This window comes from Rhinoraja longicauda, chromosome 6 (genome assembly GCF_053455715.1).
Source record: "Rhinoraja longicauda isolate Sanriku21f chromosome 6, sRhiLon1.1, whole genome shotgun sequence".
Lineage (NCBI taxonomy): Eukaryota > Metazoa > Chordata > Chondrichthyes > Rajiformes > Arhynchobatidae > Rhinoraja > Rhinoraja longicauda.
In genome coordinates, this window is record NC_135958.1 from 45,557,241 (window position 1) to 45,579,777 (window position 22,537).

The following is a 22,537-nucleotide window of genomic DNA, read 5'->3' on the forward strand; positions in this document are numbered from 1 at the left end:
AAGAAGAACATTGAGCACAATTGTGGGTTCCTAGCAGACAGTACTGAAAAGATTTGTCATGGGGTATAAGACAATGACAGAGGAATAAAACGAATACTTCGCAGAAGGACAGAGAAATCCTTGCAGAATTACCAGAGGACCAAGGATCCAGTGCAAAGGAAGGAGTAAAGGAAATGAGTGTCAGAAACAAAAATCATATGAGGTTAGTGAGTCTGAAAAGTTAAATATCGCAAGGATCACAAGGTCATAAGTGATAGTAGAATTCGGCCATTCGGCCCATCAAGTATACGCTGCCTTTCAATCATGGCTGATCTATCTCTCCCTTCTAACCCCATTCTCATGCCTTCTCATAGACAATAGACAATAGGTGCAGGAGTAGGCCATTCGGCCCTTTGAGCCAGCACCACCATTCAATGTGATCATGGCTGATCATTCTCAATCAGTACCCCATTCCTATCTTCAGTTTAAACCAGCACCTGCAGTTCCTTCTTACACATAATGCCAATACCAACTGGTATCCGACTGCACGTTATCCATATCACTCTATTCCCAGCATACCCATATGCCTGTCCAAATGTGTCTTAAATGCCACTATCGCATCTGCCTCAGCACCACCTCCAGAAGCATGTTCCAGGCACTCACCATCTGTGTAAAATACATGTCCCACACATCTCCTGTCAACTCCAGATGTTAACTAGCATCTTTGGAGTTTTGCATGTAAGGGAACACAAAGGAGAGGGAACGATGTGTTGATGGTAAGTGTATCAGGGCCGGGGCGTAGTGGAGATAGTGATGGGGATTGCAACTCGCCGCAGAACCTAAGTGCATCAATGCTGGGGCGTAGTGGAGATAGTGATGGGGATTGCAACTTGCCGCAGAACCTAGGAGACACAGCAGAGGGCGTAGCAGTGTTCAAAGTGGTCTTGTGACATGGAAGGCGCTCGCTGGTGACTTTATTCAATGTATTTAATAAATAAAGCACCTTCAAGTTTTGGGACTTCCATGGTGACCCACAACCCACAATCAGTGAGGATAGGTGCCAGCACCTACAGTGAGATAGGTGCCAGCACCTACAGTGAGATAGGTGCCAGCACCTATAGTGAGGATAGGTGCCAGCACCTATAGTGAGATAGGTGCCAGCACCTACAGTGAGATAGGTGCCAGCACCTACAGTGAGATAGGTGCCAGCACCTACAGTGAGATAGGTGCCAGCACCTATAGTGAGATAGGTGCCAGCACCTATAGTGAGATAGGTGCCAGCACCTATAGTGAGATGGGTGCCAGCACCTATAGGTGCCAGCACCTACAGTGAGATAGGTGCCAGCACCTACAGTGAGGATAGGTGCCAGCACCTATAGTGAGGATAGGTGCCAGCACCTATAGTGAGATAGGTGCCAGCACCTATAGTGAGATAGGTGCCAGCACCTATAGTGAGATAGGTGCCAGCACCTATAGTGAGATAGGTGCCAGCACCTATAGTGAGATAGGTGCCAGCACCTCCCCAACAATCATTCACAGCAGCGGTGCCCCACAAGGACATATTCAGACTGTGTGGCCAAATTTGGCTCTAACTCCATCTACACGTTTGCAGATCACTGTGATAAGCCGGATCACAAACAGTGACAAGACGGAGTACAGGAAAGAGATGGAGAATTTAGTACCATTGTGTCAGGACAACAATCTCTTCCTCAATGTCAGCAAGACAAAGGAGCTCGTTGTCGACTTTGATATCCAAATGGAAATGGGTGAGAGCTTCAAGTTTCTTGGAATAAATATTCCTAACGATCCGTGGTGGGCCGACCATGTTGAAGCTGAGGCCAAGAAAGTACATCAACCCCTTTACTTCTTCAGAGGATGAGGAAATTCAGCATGCCTGCAATGTCACTTACAAACTTCTATAAACGCACCATAAAAAGCAGATGGTTAGGTTGCATTGCAGCTTAGTTTAGGAACAGAGCCCGACCACAAGGAAGTTTAGAGAATTGTGGATGTAGCCCAGTCCATCGCACAATGATTACATCAATGATTACATCTTCACCACATTGCCTTGGGAAAGCAGTCAACATAATCAAGGACCTTTATCACGCTGGTCATTCCTTCTTCTCACCACTCCCATCAGGGAGAAAATACAGAAGCTTGAAAGCGTGCACCACCAGGCTCAGAAACAGCTTCCTCCCCTCAGTTATCAGGCTTCTTAACAGCTTTTCCATCAGCTAAGGTACAATTAATTCCCTTCTACCCAAGTCTAATTTCAGACATTAGACCATCTCTGAAACTGTTGTGTAATAATGCTGATAGTTATATGCTGTACTCTGTGTCTTTCCCTTCACTCTAACTATTGTACATAAGTTTGGTTTGATTATATTTATGTACAGCCATCTGACTTGATTGGATAGCATGCAAAACAAAATGTTTCACTGTACCTCAGTACACGTGACAATAATAAACCTGAACCTAAAGGTTGCAGACAAACTGTGCTTAGGTAGATAGAACAGGCCTGAGGAACTGGAAGCCATTCTTCTTCTCTTGGAAAGTAAAGACGCAAGATGCTGGAAACACAGCAGATCAGGCCTCATATGTGGAAAGAGAAACCAAAGTGATAGTTCAGGGTGGAGACCTCTGTCAAAAAGGGGAACAAGGGAAATGAAGCTTGTTAAACTGGGTGGGAGAAGGGGAATATCGCTGAATGGTAAAGCTGGGGCAATCTTGGAGCTAAGCTTCCAGTAATCTTCATAAGTTCATAAGTGATAGGAGCAGAATTAGCATATTCGGCCCATCAAGTATGCTCCGTCATTCAATCATGGCTGATCTATCTTTCCCTCTTAATCCCATTCTCCTGCCTTCTCCCCATAACCCCGGACCATCCTAATCTGGTGAATGAAAGCAGCTAGAGAGTGAGACTATAGGCAGCAGGATGTAGGAATTATAACATGCAGTGCATGAAGATATGCCCAACAGGCCAGGCTAGGTGCGTTCTCCACTCCCAGCAAAAGAATTAAAACAACAATGAGACAATATCTCAGATGAACATCTGATGCGGCCAGAAAAACAGCACGTTACCTAAAGTTGCAGATTTCAACACTGAGTTTAAAGTTCTTTTCCATTTCCTTTGATAGAGTGTTATTCTGAAGTGCCTAAAGCTCAACCCAGGATTAAATAAGCCTTAAAGAGTCTAATTCAACTGAAGATAATGAATGCAGAGGCGGTGAAATTACTGGAAAGATTGTTCAATTTATTTCAGAAACCATAAACAATCACATCTCCTCCAGGAATAGATGCGAGAGTTACTGTCTTGTCATTCGAGTGGTTTGATTCAGAAAATATAAACAGGCTGTTAACATGCAGTGGCACTTATCTTTGAATATGTTACCAAGTACATCAATGATTATTTTGGATAAGAGAGCAACAAAAAAAATGAATTCAACTTGTTTCCCATGTCTGGCACGCTCTGCAAATGACCTATAGAATGATTTCAGCTCAGTAGAAACAAACCACCATAATAGTAAAATTCATGGATCTTACAATAGGCCTGACATTGTATCTCCAAGGCAAATGTTGGAATGCTTCATATTTTACATTGCTTAGTAAGCTATAAATTGGAGAGTTTGGGGTGAGGGATGCTGTTCCACAGTCATTGAATAAACTGAGAATATTGCATTCATGTAAATCAATCCAGTAGGACAGGAGACCACTAATTCCAATTTGAAGAAAGGTCTTAACCCGAAACATCACCTGTTCCTTCTCTCCAGAGATGCTGCCTGTCCTGCTGAGTTACTCCAGCATTTTGCATCTATCTTCGGTGAAAACCAGCATCTGTAGTTCCTTCCTTCACAATTCAAACTTATGTAGATATTCTGTAACTGAAAGAATGTTTGGATAATCCATTACGCAGGTGATTTTCATGATTGTAGGCAGTAATGGAGTCAGAAAAATAAAATCCAAATAGTCTTTACTTTGACAGTGAATCAGTCAGAATGTATTACAGTGCCCACCACTCTATCTCCAGGTCCCTCAGGTCGGCCGACTTGGGGCTACTGACTATCCCGCGGTCTAGGCTTAAGCTCAGGGGTGACCGCGCTTTTGCGGTTGCAGCTCCAAGACTGTGGAACAGCATCCCTCTCCTCATCAGAACTGCCCCCTCCATCGACTCCTTTAAGTCCAGGCTCAAAACCTATTTCCACTCCCTAGTGTTTGAGGCCCTCTGAGGGGGCGCTGTGAACTGTTTATGTATGTGTTGTTATGTTTGTGTGCCATTGTATGTTCGTTTCTTAGTACCTGAACTGATGTACAGCACTTTGGTCAACGTGGGTTGTTTTTAAATGTGCTATACAAATAAAATTGACTTGACTTGACTTGACTTGACGATAGAGGTCTGTTGGTATGAACTGAAGCCCAGGAGACCTGGAATTGAAATCAGCCCAGAATTAGTGTAACCATTTACATAGTAATTTATTGTTATCTGAAAATAACGTCTCCAGCTTAAATTGGTTGTGTCAAGAAATTCACCCTGCATACAGAGTCAGAAGGGCCTCAAACAATGGTTTGTTCAAAAAAGGAGTCCGTCTTCAACTGAGCCATCTCAAGACAGGAGTACTTACAATAAATAATAATATTTACAAGAGTATACACATACAGAGTGTAAAGTTGCTTGACCTGTGTTAAACTTTGAACTACATATTTAGGGATCATTATGAAAGTTATTTCTTCCTCCCTTAGATGTTGAAACTATTACCTTTCTTCTTGTACACAAGACTGTTCCTTCTTGTGTGCTCATCTACTACCTTTTATTCTCTATAAATTTTCTTTTTTTTCCCCTGTCTGTGTTCAAACTCACAGCTACTCCTCATCCTTGCACTTGTTAAAATGTGTTGGCATTCATTTCAAGCAAGTTAATTTAAATTTACTGTAATTTGCACAAGTACAGTGATGTACAACTACAGTAAAAGTCTTGTTTGCAGTAGTGGCACAGACAACACACTCAACAAAAACTAAAGATAAATTATACAAAACAATGATAAGAAAAAATTGTACAAAAACAAGACATTAGTGCGAAACACAGGTAGAAAAATGTCCATGTTCGTGTAAGAGTTGGCCCATAAGATTGTACAGGTCAGTATAAGAACCTGGTGGTTCTGAACCTAGTGGTGTGGGACTGCAGGCTTCTGTATCTCCTGCCCAGTGGTAGCAATGAGATGAGTGTATGGCCCAGATGGTGGCGATTCTTGATCAGGAAGAAGGTATGGCTGGATCCTTCCTACTATATAACTTCCAGCAGTCCTAACCTGAGATATTTATAAGCCTCTTATTGTCGCCTCTGTGTTAATCCCTTCTGCTATGACAACTATGCTGTCAAGGTTCTGTACTGAACCTTGAATTCCCTTCCTAAACATCTGAGTCTTTTCACCACAGGTGCAGGAAGGTGATAAACAGAACAAGAAGTTGCTGATTGAAGGTGATGCTTGGAACCAGATAAGGGAGGGGTAAGGCAGGTAGAACAGGGTGGGATAGCTGAATGAAATGGGGATGAGGGCTGGGGAGTGGGGTTTGGAAAAGAAGGATGTGAGAACCTGGATGGATCAAAATGGTAGAGTAAGGAACATAGGATGCTGCTTACCTGAGTCCAGGAAATGTGATGTTCACTGGCCCATCGCCATTGTGGGCCCAGTACCCCATAATGTCCATGCTGATCATGATGCCATATTAATATCCTCTGCCTGCACATGACCCACATCCCTCCATTCCCTGCATATCCATGTGCCTATCTAAAAGCCTCTTAAATGCTCTTATCATATCTGCCTCCACCACAACCCCTGGCTGCAACCTCTATGCAGCTGACAGAACTGAAAAAGCCAAGGTGTTGGATGGAGGCTGGGGTCTCTGATGTCCCGAGGCAGTGGCTCCAGTAGCTACACTATGCTGTTCAACATGAGACAGCCTGCTTTGGGAGGGTTATTAATCCGGATCAGACACATTCAATATTGGCTAAGGTGTTGGATGGAGGCTGGGGTGGAGTGAACAGTGAGTTTAGTTTAGAGATACAGCATGGAAACAGGCCCTTCAGCCCACCCTCCACACTGACCATGGGAACTCTATTGCTGTTGTGTCAAAGGAGAAGGAAGGGTGAGAGTCGGTCTGAGACATGGAGCTAATGAGTGTTGACATAAACATACGGTTGGGAGAAAAGAATTCAACACAAAAAAAACTTCAGAGAGAACAGCATAAACTGGCAGGACATAGAAAACAATTAAGGCGGCAATGGAGCATGGATATTGTCCACGACTTGTACCAAGTTAGACAAACAATTTACTCCCACTTTGGAATGGCTACACCATTTCCTGATGCTTTTCAAGTTAGACCCTTTGCACTCAAGAGATGAAAATCCAATAATGATCAAACGTTCAAACATCACGGGAAAAATCAATATTGAATGTGTCTGATCCGGATGAAGAACCAAAGCAAGCTGTCTCATGTTTAGCAGCACACAGCTACTGGAGCCACTGCCTCAGAACATCAGAGACCTGGGTTCAATCCTTGCCTTGGGTGCTATTTGCATGGAGTTTGCATGTTCTCCCTGTGGCCCTGACTGTTCGGGCAGACAGGGACTGCAGAGTGTGTGGCTCGGACATTGCACTGATGGTGTGGGGGTCTCTGCTGATGCTGTGTGGCCCGGACATTGCACTGATGGTGTGTGGGTCTCTGTTGATGTTGTGTGGCCCGGACATTGCACTGATGGTGTGTGGGTCTCTGCTGATGCTGTGTGGCCCTGGGGGTTCCCACACGCCGCTGTGCTGGCTGGTTACGTTTACATTTGTATGTAGTTTTGTATTTGTTGCTTCTTTGGCATGAGTGTATGGTAAATCAAATGTCAGTGTAACTCGGTACATGTGACAATAAAGGACCCATTGCAATATGAAACCTGCACCGTTAGAGGACGCGTGGTCAGTGGTCAAATCCATTCCTTCTCTCCTGAGATGCTGCCTGACCTGCTGAGTTACTCCAGCATTTTGTGAATAAATACCTTTGGTGAGTTGTTATGTCAGGTTGTCCATGTGTGGAGCTTGTGTTTGATGCACCCTCCACCTTTCCCCTGGTAATGACGTGGGCTCCACTAACTTTATGCCAAAGGTACGTGTCACTAATTCTCTGGCACATAATGCAGCCCCTAGTATCAGAGCGTGCTGTGCAGTGCTGTGCTGTGCTGTGCTTTGTTAGGCACCTAACAGGTTAACGTTGTCACGACATGAGGCTTTGCAGCGTCGCCTCGTTGTACTGAGCGTGACTGCGAGACGCGTCCAATCAACTGAGGATCACGGCCGGACTAATGGAGGAGGAGGAGGAGGTGAAGGACGGGACGGGTGGTCGCAGGGTGCTGCGGCTGACCAGAGTGGAGTCCTTCTGTGCAGCCCACCGCCTCCACAGGTACCAGCCCACCGCCCTGCAACACTGACCCTGCAACACATGTGTACACAGGAGGACACACGTCCCACCGCCACAACACCGCCCTGCAACACTGTCACTGCAACACATGTGTACACAATACACGTCCCTCTCCCGCCTGGCACAGCAAGGATCAGTCTGAAGCAGATTCCCGCCACCCATGTCATGCCATGCCAAGCCAAGCCCTCTCCCCACCCACAGACCTGGCTGGCCCGCGGGGCGACTCCGGCATTGTGTGTGTGTGCGTGTGGGGTGTGTGAGAGAGTGTGTGTGTGTGTGAGTGTGTGTGTGTGTGTGTGAGTGGGGTGTGTGGGGGGAGGGGGGGTGAGTGTGTGTGTGGGGTGGGGGGTGGGTGTGGGGTGTGTGAGAGAGTGTGTGTGGGGGGTGAGTGTATGTGTGGGTGTGTGTGAGTGGGGTGTGTGGAGGGGTGTGAGTGTGTGTGTGATTGTGTGTGGTGTGTGAGTGTGTGTGTGGGGTGGGGGGTTGTGAGTGGGTGTGTGTGGGGGGTGTGAGTGTGTGTCATTGTGGGGGGTGTGTGTGTGGGGGGTGTGTGTGTGTGTGGGGTGTGTGAGTGAGTGTGTGTGGGGGGGGGGGTGTGTGTGGGGGGTGTGAGTGTGTGGGGGGTGTGAGTGTGTGGGGTGTGTGTGTGAGCGTGTGCGGGGTGTTTGTCCATCTGGGGTTAATGTGGAGGATTCCATGCGGGCATTAACACATTGCGGTCCGGCACCCACAACACAGGCTCGGGCCAGTCTACGCCGTTTCCTACTGTGGTGGGGACAAGCCTCAGCGTGAATGTTGCAGGGTGTGCTGCCTTCCCGAGGCTCCATGAGTCCCGCACCGACCCGGCCGGCAGCTGCAGGAGGCCGGGTAACACGGGAATAACACGGGGCAATACCAGCAGGACAGGCAGCAACATTCTGAATACATTCAAGAGAGAGCTAGATAGAGCTCTTAAGGATAGCGGAGTCAGGGTGTATGGGGAGAAGGCAGGAACGGGGTACTGATTGAGAATGATCAGCCATGATCACATTGAATGGCGGTGCGTACAGGCTGGTTGGGCCAAATCTCCCATAACCACCATAGCGTTACCTTTGTTACATGCTCATTTTAACTCCTGATGTAACTTGCACCCGACCTCCAGGCTACTGTTTGGGGCCTGTAGATAATTCCCCTTTAACTCCATCCTTATTCTCCCAATCCTCTCCCCTCTTTTCGCCGGCACGACAGGGGGGGGCTGGTAGGGAAAGGGGGTTGGGGGAGAGTAACGGTAGGGGCCCCAGTACACTGCTTTGCCCGGGGGCCCATAAAGCTGTAAAAACGGCCCTGCTCCACATCCAAATTATTATTCCTCATTTCAGGTTGCTTAAGTTCCCTTGTGCTTTAGGTCACGATCTTTGTGCTATTCAATACTAACGTGGCACTATTCACAATCTTTGTGTGATTCAACATTACCTAGGCAACAGAGATCCTGCTGCGTCTGGAGCAGAGTGTTGGATGGACCTGGCTACAATAGACAATAGGTGCAGGAGGAGGCCATTCGGCCCTTCGAGCCAGCACCGCCATTCAATGTGATCATGGCTGATCATTCTCAATCAGTACCCCGTTCCTGCCTTCTCCCCATATCCCCTGACTCCGCTATCCTTAAGAGCTCTATCCAGCTCTCTCTTGAATGCATTCAGAGAATTGGCCTCCACTGCCTTCTGAGGCAGAGAATTCCACAGATTCACAACTCTCTGACTGAAAAAGTTTTTCCTCATCTCAGTTCTAAATGGCCTACCCCTTATTCTTAAACTGTGGCCCCTTGTTCTGGGCTCCCCCAACATTGGGAACATGTTTCCTGCCTCTAACGTGTCCGACCCCTTAATAATCTTATACGTTTCGATAAGATCTCCTCTCATCCTTCTAAATTCCAGTGTATACAAGCCTAGTCGCTCCAATCTTTCAACATATGATAGTCCCTATCATATAGCTACAGAGTCAACTACAAATTTGTGCTCCGATTTGTCAGTTTGTTAGAGAGGTGACATTTGCAAACTTCTTTCATCACCTCAGAATGTTCCAAAATGGTACAAAGTCAATGAAGTTATTTTAATACAAGGTAAATGTGATTCTGAATCGTTGATTCATTTTTATTAAATGATTTATATTTGACGCCAGCTCCCTATTCACCTCTGATTCATATCCATATTAGTCTGGGTGCTTGCCAGTCAGATACCAGCTTTCTAGTCCATATCAGAGATGGAAACTGCAAATACTGGAGAAATCTGGCTACATTTGAATTAACTTGTCTGAGAATTCTGCAAACTGAAAACCAATGTGAAAAAAAGAAACATTTCGTGTTTGTTTTGAAAATTTGATTTGTAACTTGTTTTCCAGTAATTTATTGAGTGCCGAGGATAACAAGAAAGTTTTTGGGAAATGCAACAACCCAAATGGCCATGGTCATAACTACAAAGGTTAGTCGCCGATCAATGGCTTGTGAGCACAAGCATATGGCTCGCAATTGACTGCATGCAGGTGCACCTTATCTGGTGAACTCTGGTATAGTTGGTTGGTTAATGTTCTTGGAAGAGCTGGGCAGCTTCAATCCATGGCCCGAAAGAGAGGGAATATGTGTTTCAGTAGATTCCAGCGCACAGAGTGGTGGGTAGACTTGGCTATGGAGTGGGCTAACAATTTGTCAAGAATCATTTTTAGAAGGAATTAAATTGGTGACTATTTCCCCGTCATCGTGCTTCACTTCAGACCTCGGTTCTTGTGTTCACAATTCACTCGTGCAGCTGTTCCTTCACAGAACTGCTTCATCACAAAAGACACACATTGCAATGTTCCTGTCTGCATCTGTTAAAAACTGACACAAAATGGCTTCAGTTAAGTAGGCCTAGCTTTGTTGCCCTTGATCTCCCCCATATTGAAAGTCTGTAGACTTAAAACTTGGGTACTTTTGCTCTGAGTTAGCACAGAAAGTTATTTTCATACTTTTTAAACTACTAAGCAGAATACATACCACAACAAGTTTTAATATCAACACTATCAAACTGTACAACTCTTTCCCCTCCCCCTCCCTCCCCCCCCCCCTCCCCCCTCCCAACAGTCTGCACATCCCCAATCCTTTGGGTTTAATTTTACTTTAATTCAGTATAATTTAATGTATCGTGTTTTTATGACTGTTGGCAGATCAATTTCCCTCCTGGGAAATATAAGGTTCTATCGTATTGTTCTTCCTTTAATCTCATCACTGGATCGGCACAATTGACAGATTACTTCCTTGTGTTGTTTAACAGTGTTTGAGGAGCAGGAAGTATTTATCTGAAGGTGTTGTATTGGTTTACAATAAATAGCTTTTGTTTGCATACTATCCAATTAAATGCGATCATACATGGGCACAACTTACATGGGCACAATTACAACAGGCAGGGAGGGGAGCATTCAATGAGTTGGGCAAAGTCTGGTGCATCGATAGGCTCTGGAGTGCTGACACAATACTCAAAGTTGTCTGTAACTTTTCGTCTTGCTGCATCTTAGTTTAGTTTAGAGATACAGCGCAGAAACAGGCCCTTCGGCCCACTGGGTCAATGCCGACCCGCGATCCCCACACACTAACACTCTCCTACACACACTAGGGACAATTTTTACAATTACCAAGCCAATTAACTTGCATCATCTTTGTACGTCTTTGGATTGTGGGAGGAAACGGAAGATCTCGGAGAAAACCCACGCAGGTCATGGGGAGAGTGTACAAACTCCGTACAGACAGCACCCATAGTCAGGTATCACAAAATGCTGGAGTAACTCAGCAGGTCAGGCAGCATCTCAGGAGAGAAGGAATGGGTGACGTTTTGGGTCGAGACCCTCTTTCAGACTGAAGAAGAGTCTTGACCCGAAACGTCACCCATTCCTTCTCTCCTGAGATGCTGCCTGACCTGCTGAGTTACTCCAGCATTTTGTGATACCTTCGATTTGTACCAGCATCTGCAGTTATTTTCCTACAGCGCCCATAGTCAGGATCGAAAGGCAGCAATTCTACCGCTGCGCCACTGTGCCACTTCTACTGAACTCCAGGATTACTGTCTTACCAAATTGCATCAGCACAGCTGTGGCATTTCATTTGTGGACTGTGCAGAATTTAACTCTACCTCAATCTTCTGACGCATCTCAATTACAGTCCTCTCTCTCAAATAAAATAGTTGTGCTTGTTATGTTAAGAGCCTATTTAACAAAAAATACCCCAAAAACGTATTCTACAAAATAGTCACCTTCTTTCTGCAGAACGAGTGTTTTTTTAACTTTCTTTTTGGCAATAGAATTTGTGGTCTGGTTCTAACCTGATGCGTTTGTGTTTTACAGTGGAAGTTACAGTATGTGGTGAGGTACGTAGTGAAGATGCTGGCTACTCTCAATATAATGCAAGACCTATTTCAAGCTGCTTGACTGTCAGAGGTTCAGGAACTTGCACTCGTGACTGGCTTGACTTCAGAGAAAAGCAATGAGAATAAAGACTGCCTGATTATTTAGCACAAAAATACTCCATGAATTGACTCTGCCTCTATCTGAAAGCCTTTGAACTGTTGGATTTCAATTAATATAACAAAGCAGCAGTTTATTAGCTGTAAATGTTCCAACTGGATTATTTTAAATTGTGGCTTGGAATCACAGTTAATGCTTCAGGTTGAATACAGGTCAAATCAAGTTTATTTGTCACATACACATACAAGATGTGCAGTGACTCCTAACCCTTTGTTAGGAGTTGGAACTTGCAGAAGGTGATCCACTGAGTGCTGAGGCTGTGAGCTGAAAGGTGGGGGCAGGGGTGGAGAGGGAATGATGGATCTTTGTGGTAAATAGAAGAGACATAATCAAGGTCTTGGTTAACTTTGGTTCAGCAAAGCCAAGGTTCAGGCAGACATGCAGGAAGGAACAGCAGTTGTCTGAAGAAGGATCTCAACCCGAAACGTCACCCATTCCTTCTCTCCAGGAATGCTGTCTGACCCTCTGAGTTACTCCAGCTTTATGTGTCTATTTATAAGAAGACATGTCAGACCCACCTGCATGAAAAGTCTCAACCTCTGTAGAAATGGCTAACCTCGAGTTACCAATATTCCCAGGTTGTCCATGGGTCACTGGAGTTAAATGAGACCCCTGGAAATCGCTTGGGATGCAAGTCTGTTTGCCAGTATATGCATGCAGGATATGGAGTGCAGGTTGTGGAGTGGACCTGCTAGGTTAGTGAACTCGAAGGTGTGGATGCAGAGCCACGGGTGTAACCTAGTAACAATGATCTCTCCTCCCCTGGACTGGGACATGAGGTAGGGATGGGGAGATGCCATGGCAGTAGATTGCAGGTGAGTTAGTAGTAGGGTTGCCAACTTCCTCACTCCCAAATACAGGACAAGATGACGTCATCGCCCCGCACCCCAAGTGACCTCACCCCGCCCGGGCGGCCGCCTTTGTTGGAGCGGGAGCATGGGGCCGCTGGCTGGGTGAGGTCACGTGGGGTGCGGGGCAGTGACGTCACCCTTTGTCCCTTATTTGGGAGTGAGAAAGTTGGCAACTGGACAAACTAATTTAGCCCAAAATACAGGATGTCCCGGCTAATACGGAACAGTTGACAACCCGAGTGAGCAATTCCTACCTTCCAGTCCATTTCCATTTTATTCCTAAAATAGACACAAAAAGCTGGAGTAACTCAGCCGGTCAGGCAGCATCTCTGAAGAGGAATAGGTGATGTTTCGGGAAACAGAAAGCCCTACAGTTAGTGACAACATGAAGTTTTTACCTAATCCATACTGCACAGAATCTGCTGAATGGTGGGTAGTCATTCATGTAGTCTTATTGCTTGTGACCTTATGTTAAATACTTGTGTTTGACTCGAAACATCATGTGAGTAAAATCTCCCAGTAAAGATCCAAACAAAATGAGCAACTTAAGCTATTGTTTGCTTGACAATTTTTAAACAATTATTTCCCAATTTTTGGAACTAAGTGATATTAGCTAGAATTTTCTTCTTGTGAAAAGTTCTTCTATTGTCAATCAGTAATGTGTGGACAAATGTTTGTCTAATGGAACATAACGAGTTGAAAGCAAATAGTGTAAATGAGTATTGACAATTCTGCAGATGGTGTAAATAGTCAACAGTTCAGCCAACATCTGTGGAGGGGGAATCAGTGTTATTGTTCCAGGTCGAAGACCACTACGTTGCAAATATTATGAAGGATAATTTAGGTTGGTTTATGGTCGTGTACAGTGAAAAACTTTTGTTGCGTGCTAACCAGTCAGCGAAAAGACAATACATGATTACAATCGACCTGTCCACTGTGTACAGATACAGGAAAAAGGGAGTAACGTTTAGTGCATGGTTTAGTGCAGGGTCCAAGGGTCTCTGAAGAGGTAGATGGAAGATCAAGACCGCTCTCGAGTTGTTGATAGAATGGTTCAGTAGTTGAATGCAGAGGCTGGTGAGGTGGTAGGTGGGGTCAGGGTAACATTATTGTTGCTCTGTCGGGTTGAGAGCAGAATGCAGGCTATGGATGAGTTGCAGTCGAAGGACTTGGTCCAGGACGAAGGAAGACTTCTTGGACATCTTTGAGGAAAGTCTCACCAAATGTGATGGAAATGGAGGAAGTGGGACAATGGACTTGTTATACTGGGATGAAGAACAGCTAAGATATTGAACCACCCTGTAGGCTTGCATTGCAAATTTGTGCTCTCCCATCACCTGAGATAGAGACAGAGATCCAGGAAGGAAAGAGTTAGTGATAGGCATAGTTTAGTGGAAATTAGCATCTTGGAAATTAGCCGAATTAGTAATTACATTATGCAGATCTGTCAAAGGGTCTTCAACATGGAATATTGTCTGTTCCTTTTCCTACAGATGCCGCCTGACCCTTGAGTCCAGCATTTTTTAGATTTTTTTTAGTTTAGAGATACAGTGTGGAAACAGGCCCTTCGGCCCACCGAGTCCGCACAGGTCAGTGAACCCCCACATTAACACTATCCTACACACACTAGGGACAATTTACACTTACACCCAGCCAATTAAACTACAAACCTGTACGCCTTTGGAGTGTGGGAAGAAACTGAAGATCTCGGAGAAAACCCACGCGGTCAGGGGGAGAACGTACAAACTCCGTACAAACGGCATCTGTAGTCGGGATTGAACCCGAGTCTCTGGTGCTGCAAGCGCTGAAAGGCAGCAACTCTACCGCTGCGCCACCGTGGCCACCCTTTTTATTTCAGATTTCCAGTTTTAGTGATTTTCCAACTATATTAACATTTCAGGTTGATGCTTTTGGGTCAGTGTCTCTATCTAGTCTTTCTATGGTTCATGTGTGAAGAATGGTAAATCTAACTTCCCTTCCATTCACGGTTTGTTTCAGGTCAATCCAATCACTGGGATGGTGATGAATATCACGGAACTGAAGGAACACATGCAGGTAATGGTCACATTGAGGAAGGATGATGGAGGTTATTAGTAAATGATGTCTAATGTTCTGATTTAGCCTGGTATGGTTGCTGTATATAACCCTCTATGAAATTAAATGATATTTCTTCTATATTGACACCAAATCCTTGTCCGATTTTTTCTTTACTAGGAAGTCATTATGAAGCAACTTGACCACAAGAACCTGGATAAAGATGTTCCATACTTTGCTAATCATGTTAGGTAGGTGGTCTTGGGCAGGTAATGTCTCTCCCCCCCCCATGCACATACATTCCACCCATCTCACCCCCTCAGTTGCCCTGCTCCTTTCTCTTCCTTTGTCACTCAATTCCTACCTTCCAGTCCATTTCCATTTTATTCCTAAAATAGACACAAAAAGCTGGAGTAACTCAGCCGGTCAGGCAGCATCTCTGAAGAAGAATAGGTGACGTTTCGGGTTGAGACCCTTCTTCAGACTGATGTCAGGGGAGGAGGCGGGACAAAGATAGAATGTAGTTGGAGACAGTAAGAATAGCGGGACAACTGGGAAGGGGGAGGGGATAGAGAGGGAAAGCAAGGGGTCTCTGAAATTAGAGAAGTCAATAAGAAAATAACCAGATGCTGGTACAAATCGATTTATTCACAAAATGCTGGAGTAACTCAGCAGGTCGGGCAGCATCTCGGGAGAGAAGGAATGGGTGACGTTTCGGGTCGAGACCCTTCTTCAGAGAAGTCAATGTTCATACCGCTGGGGTGTAAACTACCCAAGCAAAATATGAGGTGCTGTTCCTCCAATTTGCGCTGGGCCTCACTCTGACAATGGAGGAGGCCCAGGACAGAAAGGGCAGATTGAGAGTGGGAGGGGGAGTTGACGTGCTCAGCCACCGGGAGATCAGGTTGGTTAAGGCGGACTGAGCGAAGGTGTTGAGCGAAACGATCGCCGAGCCTGCGTTTGGTCTCACCGATGTAGAGAAGTTGACATCTGGAACAGCGGATACAATAGATGAGGTTGGAGGAGGTGCAGGTGAACCTCTGCCTCACCTGGAAAGACTTTGGGTCCTTGGATGGAGTCGAGGGGGGAGGTAAAGGGACAGGTGTTGGTCCCTTCCCACCCAAACCACCCCCTCCCCAGGTACTTTCCCCTGCAACCGCAGGAGATGCAACACCTGTCCCTTTTCCTACTTACTGGACTAACAGAGGTCATGGTCTTGGGGTCCAAGATACTGGCCTGCAAAGTCTGCCACGGAAGTCAGGTTTGGGAACAGATCGGCCGGCTCTGGCCAGACTGGCTTTCCAGAGCCCTGGCCGCAGTGGGCAAATTCGGCCCGCCGATCGGCATGCAATAACATGCAAATAACTATATAATAATCAACAATACAATCAATTAATAACCATAATAGTGCAAAACTGATGTCTGTTAGGCAACTAAAGACCCAGTCAGTAGAAGATCATAGTTGCTGAGGTAGTGGTGAATGATGTCGTGTTCAAGAGCCGGATCAATGCTGCTGTTCGTGAACACGGTGGTCATGGTTTTCAGGCTGCTGTAATTCTGACAGATGGTGTGCAGTAACATTATAATGTGAACTTTCATTTTTAGGCTCTAGAGTTGGCTTTGACCTGTGTGTATTGCTTCCTTCTGGGACTTGAGCTATGCGCAGATTCCATGTTTATCTTGCAAGAGATGCTACCCCAGTATCAAAGTGAATGAGTATGCTTATTTTATCCTTTTCAAGCAAATATTTTCTATTTGTACCTTTTTTTAAATTGGACTTTAATCTGACAACTTTTTAACTTTCCAGGAGGATATTGGCAAAGCGGCTCTTATTTTGACTTGATTTGCTGGGCGGTGCAATGCTCTAATGTGTGTGCTTTGTGTACAGAGTTCAGATGCTGCACCACTCCCACTTTGTGCTAAAGCTGTGGCAGTGATGTGCTTGGACTGTTTAAGTGCAGCTGGAGTAAGTTCAGAACAGTCCGTATAACTGACCATTTTATGTTTCTGTTTAGTACCACTGAAAATGTAGCAATCTACATCTGGGAAAACCTACAGACTCGCCTCCCACCGAAACTACTCTATGAAGTAAAGGTGTATGAAACTGATAAGAATATTGTTGTTTACCATGGGGAATGAAAACATCCTGTTGAGTTGTTGTAGTGTTGTTGTGTTATGATCCAGAACATAACTTGCCCCATGAAAGACCTTTGCTATGTCTACTCCATTAAATTATATTCACTCTGTATGTGATTTACTAAGATTAGAAAGAGATCTCTGAAAGATTCCAATGGTCCACGTTGCTGTAAAGACACTAACATTTCATCATCCAGTGTGGTTCTTCAGAGTTGCTTCCATTTGTTCACTCGGTGGGTGACAAATGTTCCTAATGTTTCCATTTATATGCCCTATATGCAACTTAATTTAAAGTAACTTTAGTCTGTGTGTGAAGACACAAGGACCTGCAAAATGTTGTAATCTTGAGCAAAACATAAAGTGCTAGAGTCAGAAGAAGGACCCCGACCGAAATGCCACCTATCTATTCCCTCCACAGATGCTGCCTGACCCTTTGCGTTACTCCAGCACTTTGTGTTTTACTCTGTGTGTAGTCAATGTTCAAAGATGTTCAAGTGAACAATAACACAACAGTAGATTGTTACTTGAGGCACTAAAACTCCAACATTATCAAAGAGAAAGAAATGGGAGAAGCCATGACATTCGAATTCCACCATCAGTGAAAATAATATCTTGAATCTGTGGATACTTGTGGCTTAATTGTAAGAACTGTAAACTAAATCCAATCGTCACAAAGTTATCTCTGCATGTTGAGATCGATGCTGGAGGCGATAGTGATAATCACTTGTACGTGATGCTGCAGGAGCAAAAAATGAAAAGAAATATGATGTGATACAAACTTTTAAACAGTTTAAAAACTTGTAAACAGCATAAATCACATGCCGATGCCAAATGAGAGAAGGTGGATGTAATTCATAGGCAAAAGTAAACCTCAATAGCCGTTGGAGTATAAATCTGGCATTGTGAAAGAGAAAAAAATGGGAGAATTTATGAAATTGAAATTCTGCCGTCAGTGAAAATGGTATAAATTCTAATATGCTATTGCAGCACAAATTCTTTACAAACATTAATAATAGATTTCTTATTACTGCTTTCTGTCCATTTTCATTTTGCAATGTACACAGTTTCAGACTGTAAGTGGCACCACTGACAATGCTGAGAAAAGGTGCCCACATTTGATGTTACCAAGCTTGCACAACAGCAGAAGGAACATGAGATCATTCTTGTGTTTCCACAATCTGCTGAAACAAACTTTTCTTCAAGCTGCACCTTGGCTGAGTCATGTCTGACTATTGAAGACTCGTCGTATGTGCTGTTGCCAGGAACAGTAGAAGGAGATGGGGATGTTTGCTCTATTGATAATTGTGTAATAAAACAATTCTCTTGAACATATGATTGAATCGGAATCATATTTTAACAAAGCAACTACTGGTCTTGTTAGTCTAACTAGGCTCTGTTGGGGATCTTAATATCATGATCACATGGTCAGACTGCTCCTGGTGATCATGTCTTCGGTTGTAGCAAGGAAGGTTCCACTCCAAACAGAGAGCAGCCAACCAACGTTGTCCATTATTTATTCTGTTTTCCAGTCGTAATCTTAAAATCCCAATTTCCAACAACAGCTGTTTTATCTCCCCTAATATCTGTCTCTCTTTTAAAAGGAGGTATTCTGTCAACCTTGCAGCAAAAAATATTTTGAGGTGTGGCACTGGGAAGATAATAGGTGCTTGGTAAACCATTCTACTTCCTTGTGGGCATGGGGTTAGAAAGCTGCATTGGTTTCTCCACTTTCGATGCCCAGTAGGAAACTCCCACTGGTCGTAAAACTTTGATAAAGACCATGACGTTCACAAGGTCTGAACCAACACCACCATTAGTTTCCCCAGTATAACACCATGTTGGGACTCAGTGCAATGTTCTCTAGTGGTATGTTGCCTGTTGTCATGGCGTCACGGTTGGTGCCACGTTTACAGATAGCTTCTCAAAGGAACATACCACAAAGCAAGCAAAACTTCCTTAACCAGTGGGAAAGTATTTCAATGATGGGAGTGGTCCTAGGGATTCGTAATGACCAAGGAAGCCTGGCTTAACACAATACCTCCAGGAGCTGTGGGTATTGTGTGGCTACTGAGACCATCCTGGGCTAAAGGAAACCCCTCCTGGGGAGCATGAAGGGAGTAAACCCCTGCACTATATGGAAGCCTGCAATAGCATATTAATGTCTGCTAGGTGGCAGCCTCAACTGTAGATTGATATTGTACAGAGTCTGAAGAAGGGTCTCAACCTGAAATGTCACCCATTCCTTCTCTCCAGAAATGCTCCCTGTCCTGCTGAATTACTCCAGCATTTTGTGTCTATCTTCGATTTAAACCTACATCTGCAGTTCTTTCATACACATTTTGTACAGAGCCCTGTTTGCCACAACATACACCTCTGAAAATAATTCGTCCTAGCACAGATGCTCACTGATAGCGTGAGAGACCCAGGTTCCATACTGACTACGAATGCCACCTGAACGTAGTTTGTTCGTTCTCACTGTGACCGCGTGGGTGTTCTCCGGGTGCTCCAGCTTCCACCCACATTGGCTTCTATAAGTTGTCTGTAGTGTGTAGGATAGAACTAGTGTACAAGGGGTATCATTGGTCTGCGTGGGCCAAAGGGCCTGTTTCCACCCTGTATTCTAAACTAAACTCCCCAGCCCAGGTCTCTTTCAAACACTATGCATTTTGTGTCTACCTTCGATTTAAACCAGCATCTACAGTTCTTTCTTACACACTGGATATAGTATTGTCAGGCAGCATCTGTGGGAAGATTGAGCTAAAGGTTCAGGTCAAACCCTGTAAGAAAGATGTAGTGGCTTACAGTTAATCTGGTATTTTATTCTTTATAAACCCCAATGGCTCAGCATCTGCAGAGCAGGTGATGTTGATTCCCTTTAACCACTGGAGCTTCAATTTGCGTGCCCCTTTCAGGCTGATTGAGGATGTTTCCCATGCCCCATTTTAAACTTGGGTTGATTTTTTTGTAAGATTGCATAATTATTTTTAAGTGAATTAAATATATCAGGGTATTAATGGGAAATAACATCCAATGGTCCTGGACTGTTGGAGACTTCTTGTATTTACAAAGTTTACAACAAAGCTTCTGATCCAGTCATTGTTGCACTGTTACAAATCATAGCTCCTGTAGATGCAATACATACAGAACAAGTACCTGATGGAGATTCATATAAAAACAGTGACCGTCTAGACTAAAGATAGACAAAAAATACTGGAATAACTCAGTGGGCCAGGCAGCATCTCTGGAGAAAAGGAATGGGTGACGTTTCGGGTCGAGACCCTTCTTCAGACCGTCTAGGATATGTTTGTTTAGGCATCTATGTATTAATTTAATTCTGGAATCAAATATTTAAATCTTTCTGAACACTAACATTCTTACACAAGGAAACCTGATATCAGCCAGGCAGATTTTCCACTGAAATTCAAACACCATGCCTCTCCCAGAGCTTTTAGACGTTGCCATTTAATTATTTGAAAAGCCAGAAATCTTTCAATGAAACTATAAATGTAACAGAACAGGATGTTTCCAGCACTATGTTTTGAAATGGAAAGAACATTCAAGAAAATATTGAAAATAATTTTTCTCTGGAAGTATTGCATTCCATTCTATTTTCATATAAACAAATATGGAGGCTGTCACCATCACACTTCAACCAGCAGAGGGAGCAAGACTTCAGACAAACCTCTGAAGTGAATGGATGTTGATATTATTCTAAAGAAGACACAAAGTGACTGAGTGGGCCAGGCAGCATCTCAGGACGACAGGTAGACACAAAGTGCTGGAGTAACTGAGTGGGCCAGGCAGCATCTCAGGACGACAGGTAGACACAAAGTGCTGGAGTAACTGAGTGGGCCAGGCAGCATCTCAGGACAACAGGTAGACAGACACAAAGTGCTGGAGTAACTGAGTGGGCCAGGCAGCATCTCAGGACGACGGGATTAGCTTTCAGATCGGGAACCTTCTTCAACGCATTTTATTTTTGAAATATCTCTTTTCAAGTGCTGGGTCATGTTGAGCCGAGCAGAAAACATGCTGTAAATCCCCATCACCCTAAATCAGGTCACCAATATTGCTCAGGTTAACACTTTTTAAAGTCATGGAGTCATACAGCACGGAAACAGGCCCTTCAGCCCAACTTGTCCATGCTGGCCATTACGCTAGTCCCATTTGCCCACATATGGTCCATATCATTCTAAACCTTTCCTATCCACGTGCATGTCCAAGAGTCTTTTAAAATGTTGTTATTGTACCTCATCTCCCTCCTCTGGCAACATCTGACGCCTCCCAGGAGGTTCGCTCCCAACCACGGGTACTGCCTGTACGGAGTTTGTGCGTTCTCCCCGTGGGTTTTCTCCGAGATCTTCGGTTTCCTCCCACACTCCAAAGACATACAGGTTTGTAGGTTAATTGGCTTGGTATGAATGTAAATTGTCCCTCATGTGTGTAGGATAGTGTTAGCAAGCGGGGATCGCTGGTCGGCGCGGACCCGGTGGGCCGAAGGGCCTGTTTCCGCGCTGTATCTCTAAAGTAAAAATGAAAAAACAAGTGCTGCTGCAGATAAAGCTAGCATTGGTGCAGAGCTGAGTGAAGGTGATGGGTTGGATTGAACAAGATCAGGCCCATTCCAATCCAAAATAGCACCTCGAACCACCTTATGCCATTTGATTGTAGACACTTGAGGAGCCAGCTGCACCAATCCTCCTATCCAGAATGTTGACCAAATAAGTTTGAAAAAAAATAATTGTGATCACTCTAGCCCCGAGCCTTACAGCATTAATACATTCCAGTTTTGTATAAAAGCAAAGCTACAGGAATCTCGGAGGTGCATGGTTCTGCTTTCAGATTCAAACAGTTCAGAAAGCACAGCATAATTTTCTAAACCCACAGTTACATAAAAACATAAACATAAATGTGCATTCATTCATCGTACCAGCTTTTAATAGTTCATGATCCTGTCAAAACCAGGTCCCTTAAGCTGGCTCTGACAGGAATGTTGAGTCTTGAAGCATTTTCTGTATATGAAAGATCAATGGAGCAGCAGGACAAACACTAATAAATCTCATTTTCCAGCAGCTGTTTGACCTCCATTTTCATGTTCTGTATGTCTGGAATTTGATTGATTTAAAAGATTTAGGTCAAAGCCTACTTTGTGCTTCATGTCAAGTTTGTGAGAGAAATGATACGTTGTATTAAAGCCATCTGTTTTTTTTACACAATGGTAGTTTGTTGTTATGTTTTGGATAATTAATGGAACTGACGATAGATCTGTTTACTTTTCTAACGAAGGTTCAAAGATCTGGTATTGAAAATCAAATCAATAAACCGTCAAACTGGAAGTTACACTGTTATTACTGTAATTGTTATTTTATCTCACTCTCTCTTCAGGGGTTGGAGTTGAACATGATCTATTTTAATGAATCAGTGCAGTACTGAAGCGCAGTTGCATGATTGAAAGATATTTTTCATGCGACATTTAACTGGGGGAGATTTGCCTGGACATATGTACATAAAGAGTCCTTTAGGTGCCTTTTGGCAAACTCTAAGCAGGCTGT

The 22,537-nt window shown here is 44.3% G+C and overlaps 1 protein-coding gene across 1 annotated transcript; it reads left to right on the plus strand.

Annotated features, from left to right (window-relative positions):
* The first annotated feature begins 7,261 nt into the window (after positions 1-7,261).
* pts (6-pyruvoyltetrahydropterin synthase) lies at positions 7,262-22,316 on the plus strand. Its single transcript, XM_078400923.1, has 6 exons — positions 7,262-7,419; positions 9,814-9,893; positions 11,785-11,807; positions 14,814-14,870; positions 15,030-15,100; positions 16,865-22,316. Exons 1-6 carry the CDS (start codon positions 7,322-7,324, stop codon positions 16,986-16,988), a joined length of 453 nt encoding a protein of 150 aa, XP_078257049.1. The 5' UTR covers positions 7,262-7,321; the 3' UTR covers positions 16,989-22,316.
* Positions 22,317-22,537: the final 221 nt, after the last annotated feature.

Bases quoted from the DNA above. Each gene is read 5' to 3' on its own strand.
- pts (XM_078400923.1), top strand. From the start codon at position 7,322: ATGGAGGAGGAGGAGGAGGTGAAGGACGGGACGGGTGGTCGCAGGGTG. The intron at 7,420-9,813 runs GTACCAGCCCAC...CTTGTTTTCCAG, and splicing joins GCAGCCCACCGCCTCCACAG to TAATTTATTGAGTGCCGAGG. The intron at 9,894-11,784 runs GTTAGTCGCCGA...TGTGTTTTACAG, and splicing joins CCATGGTCATAACTACAAAG to TGGAAGTTACAGTATGTGGT.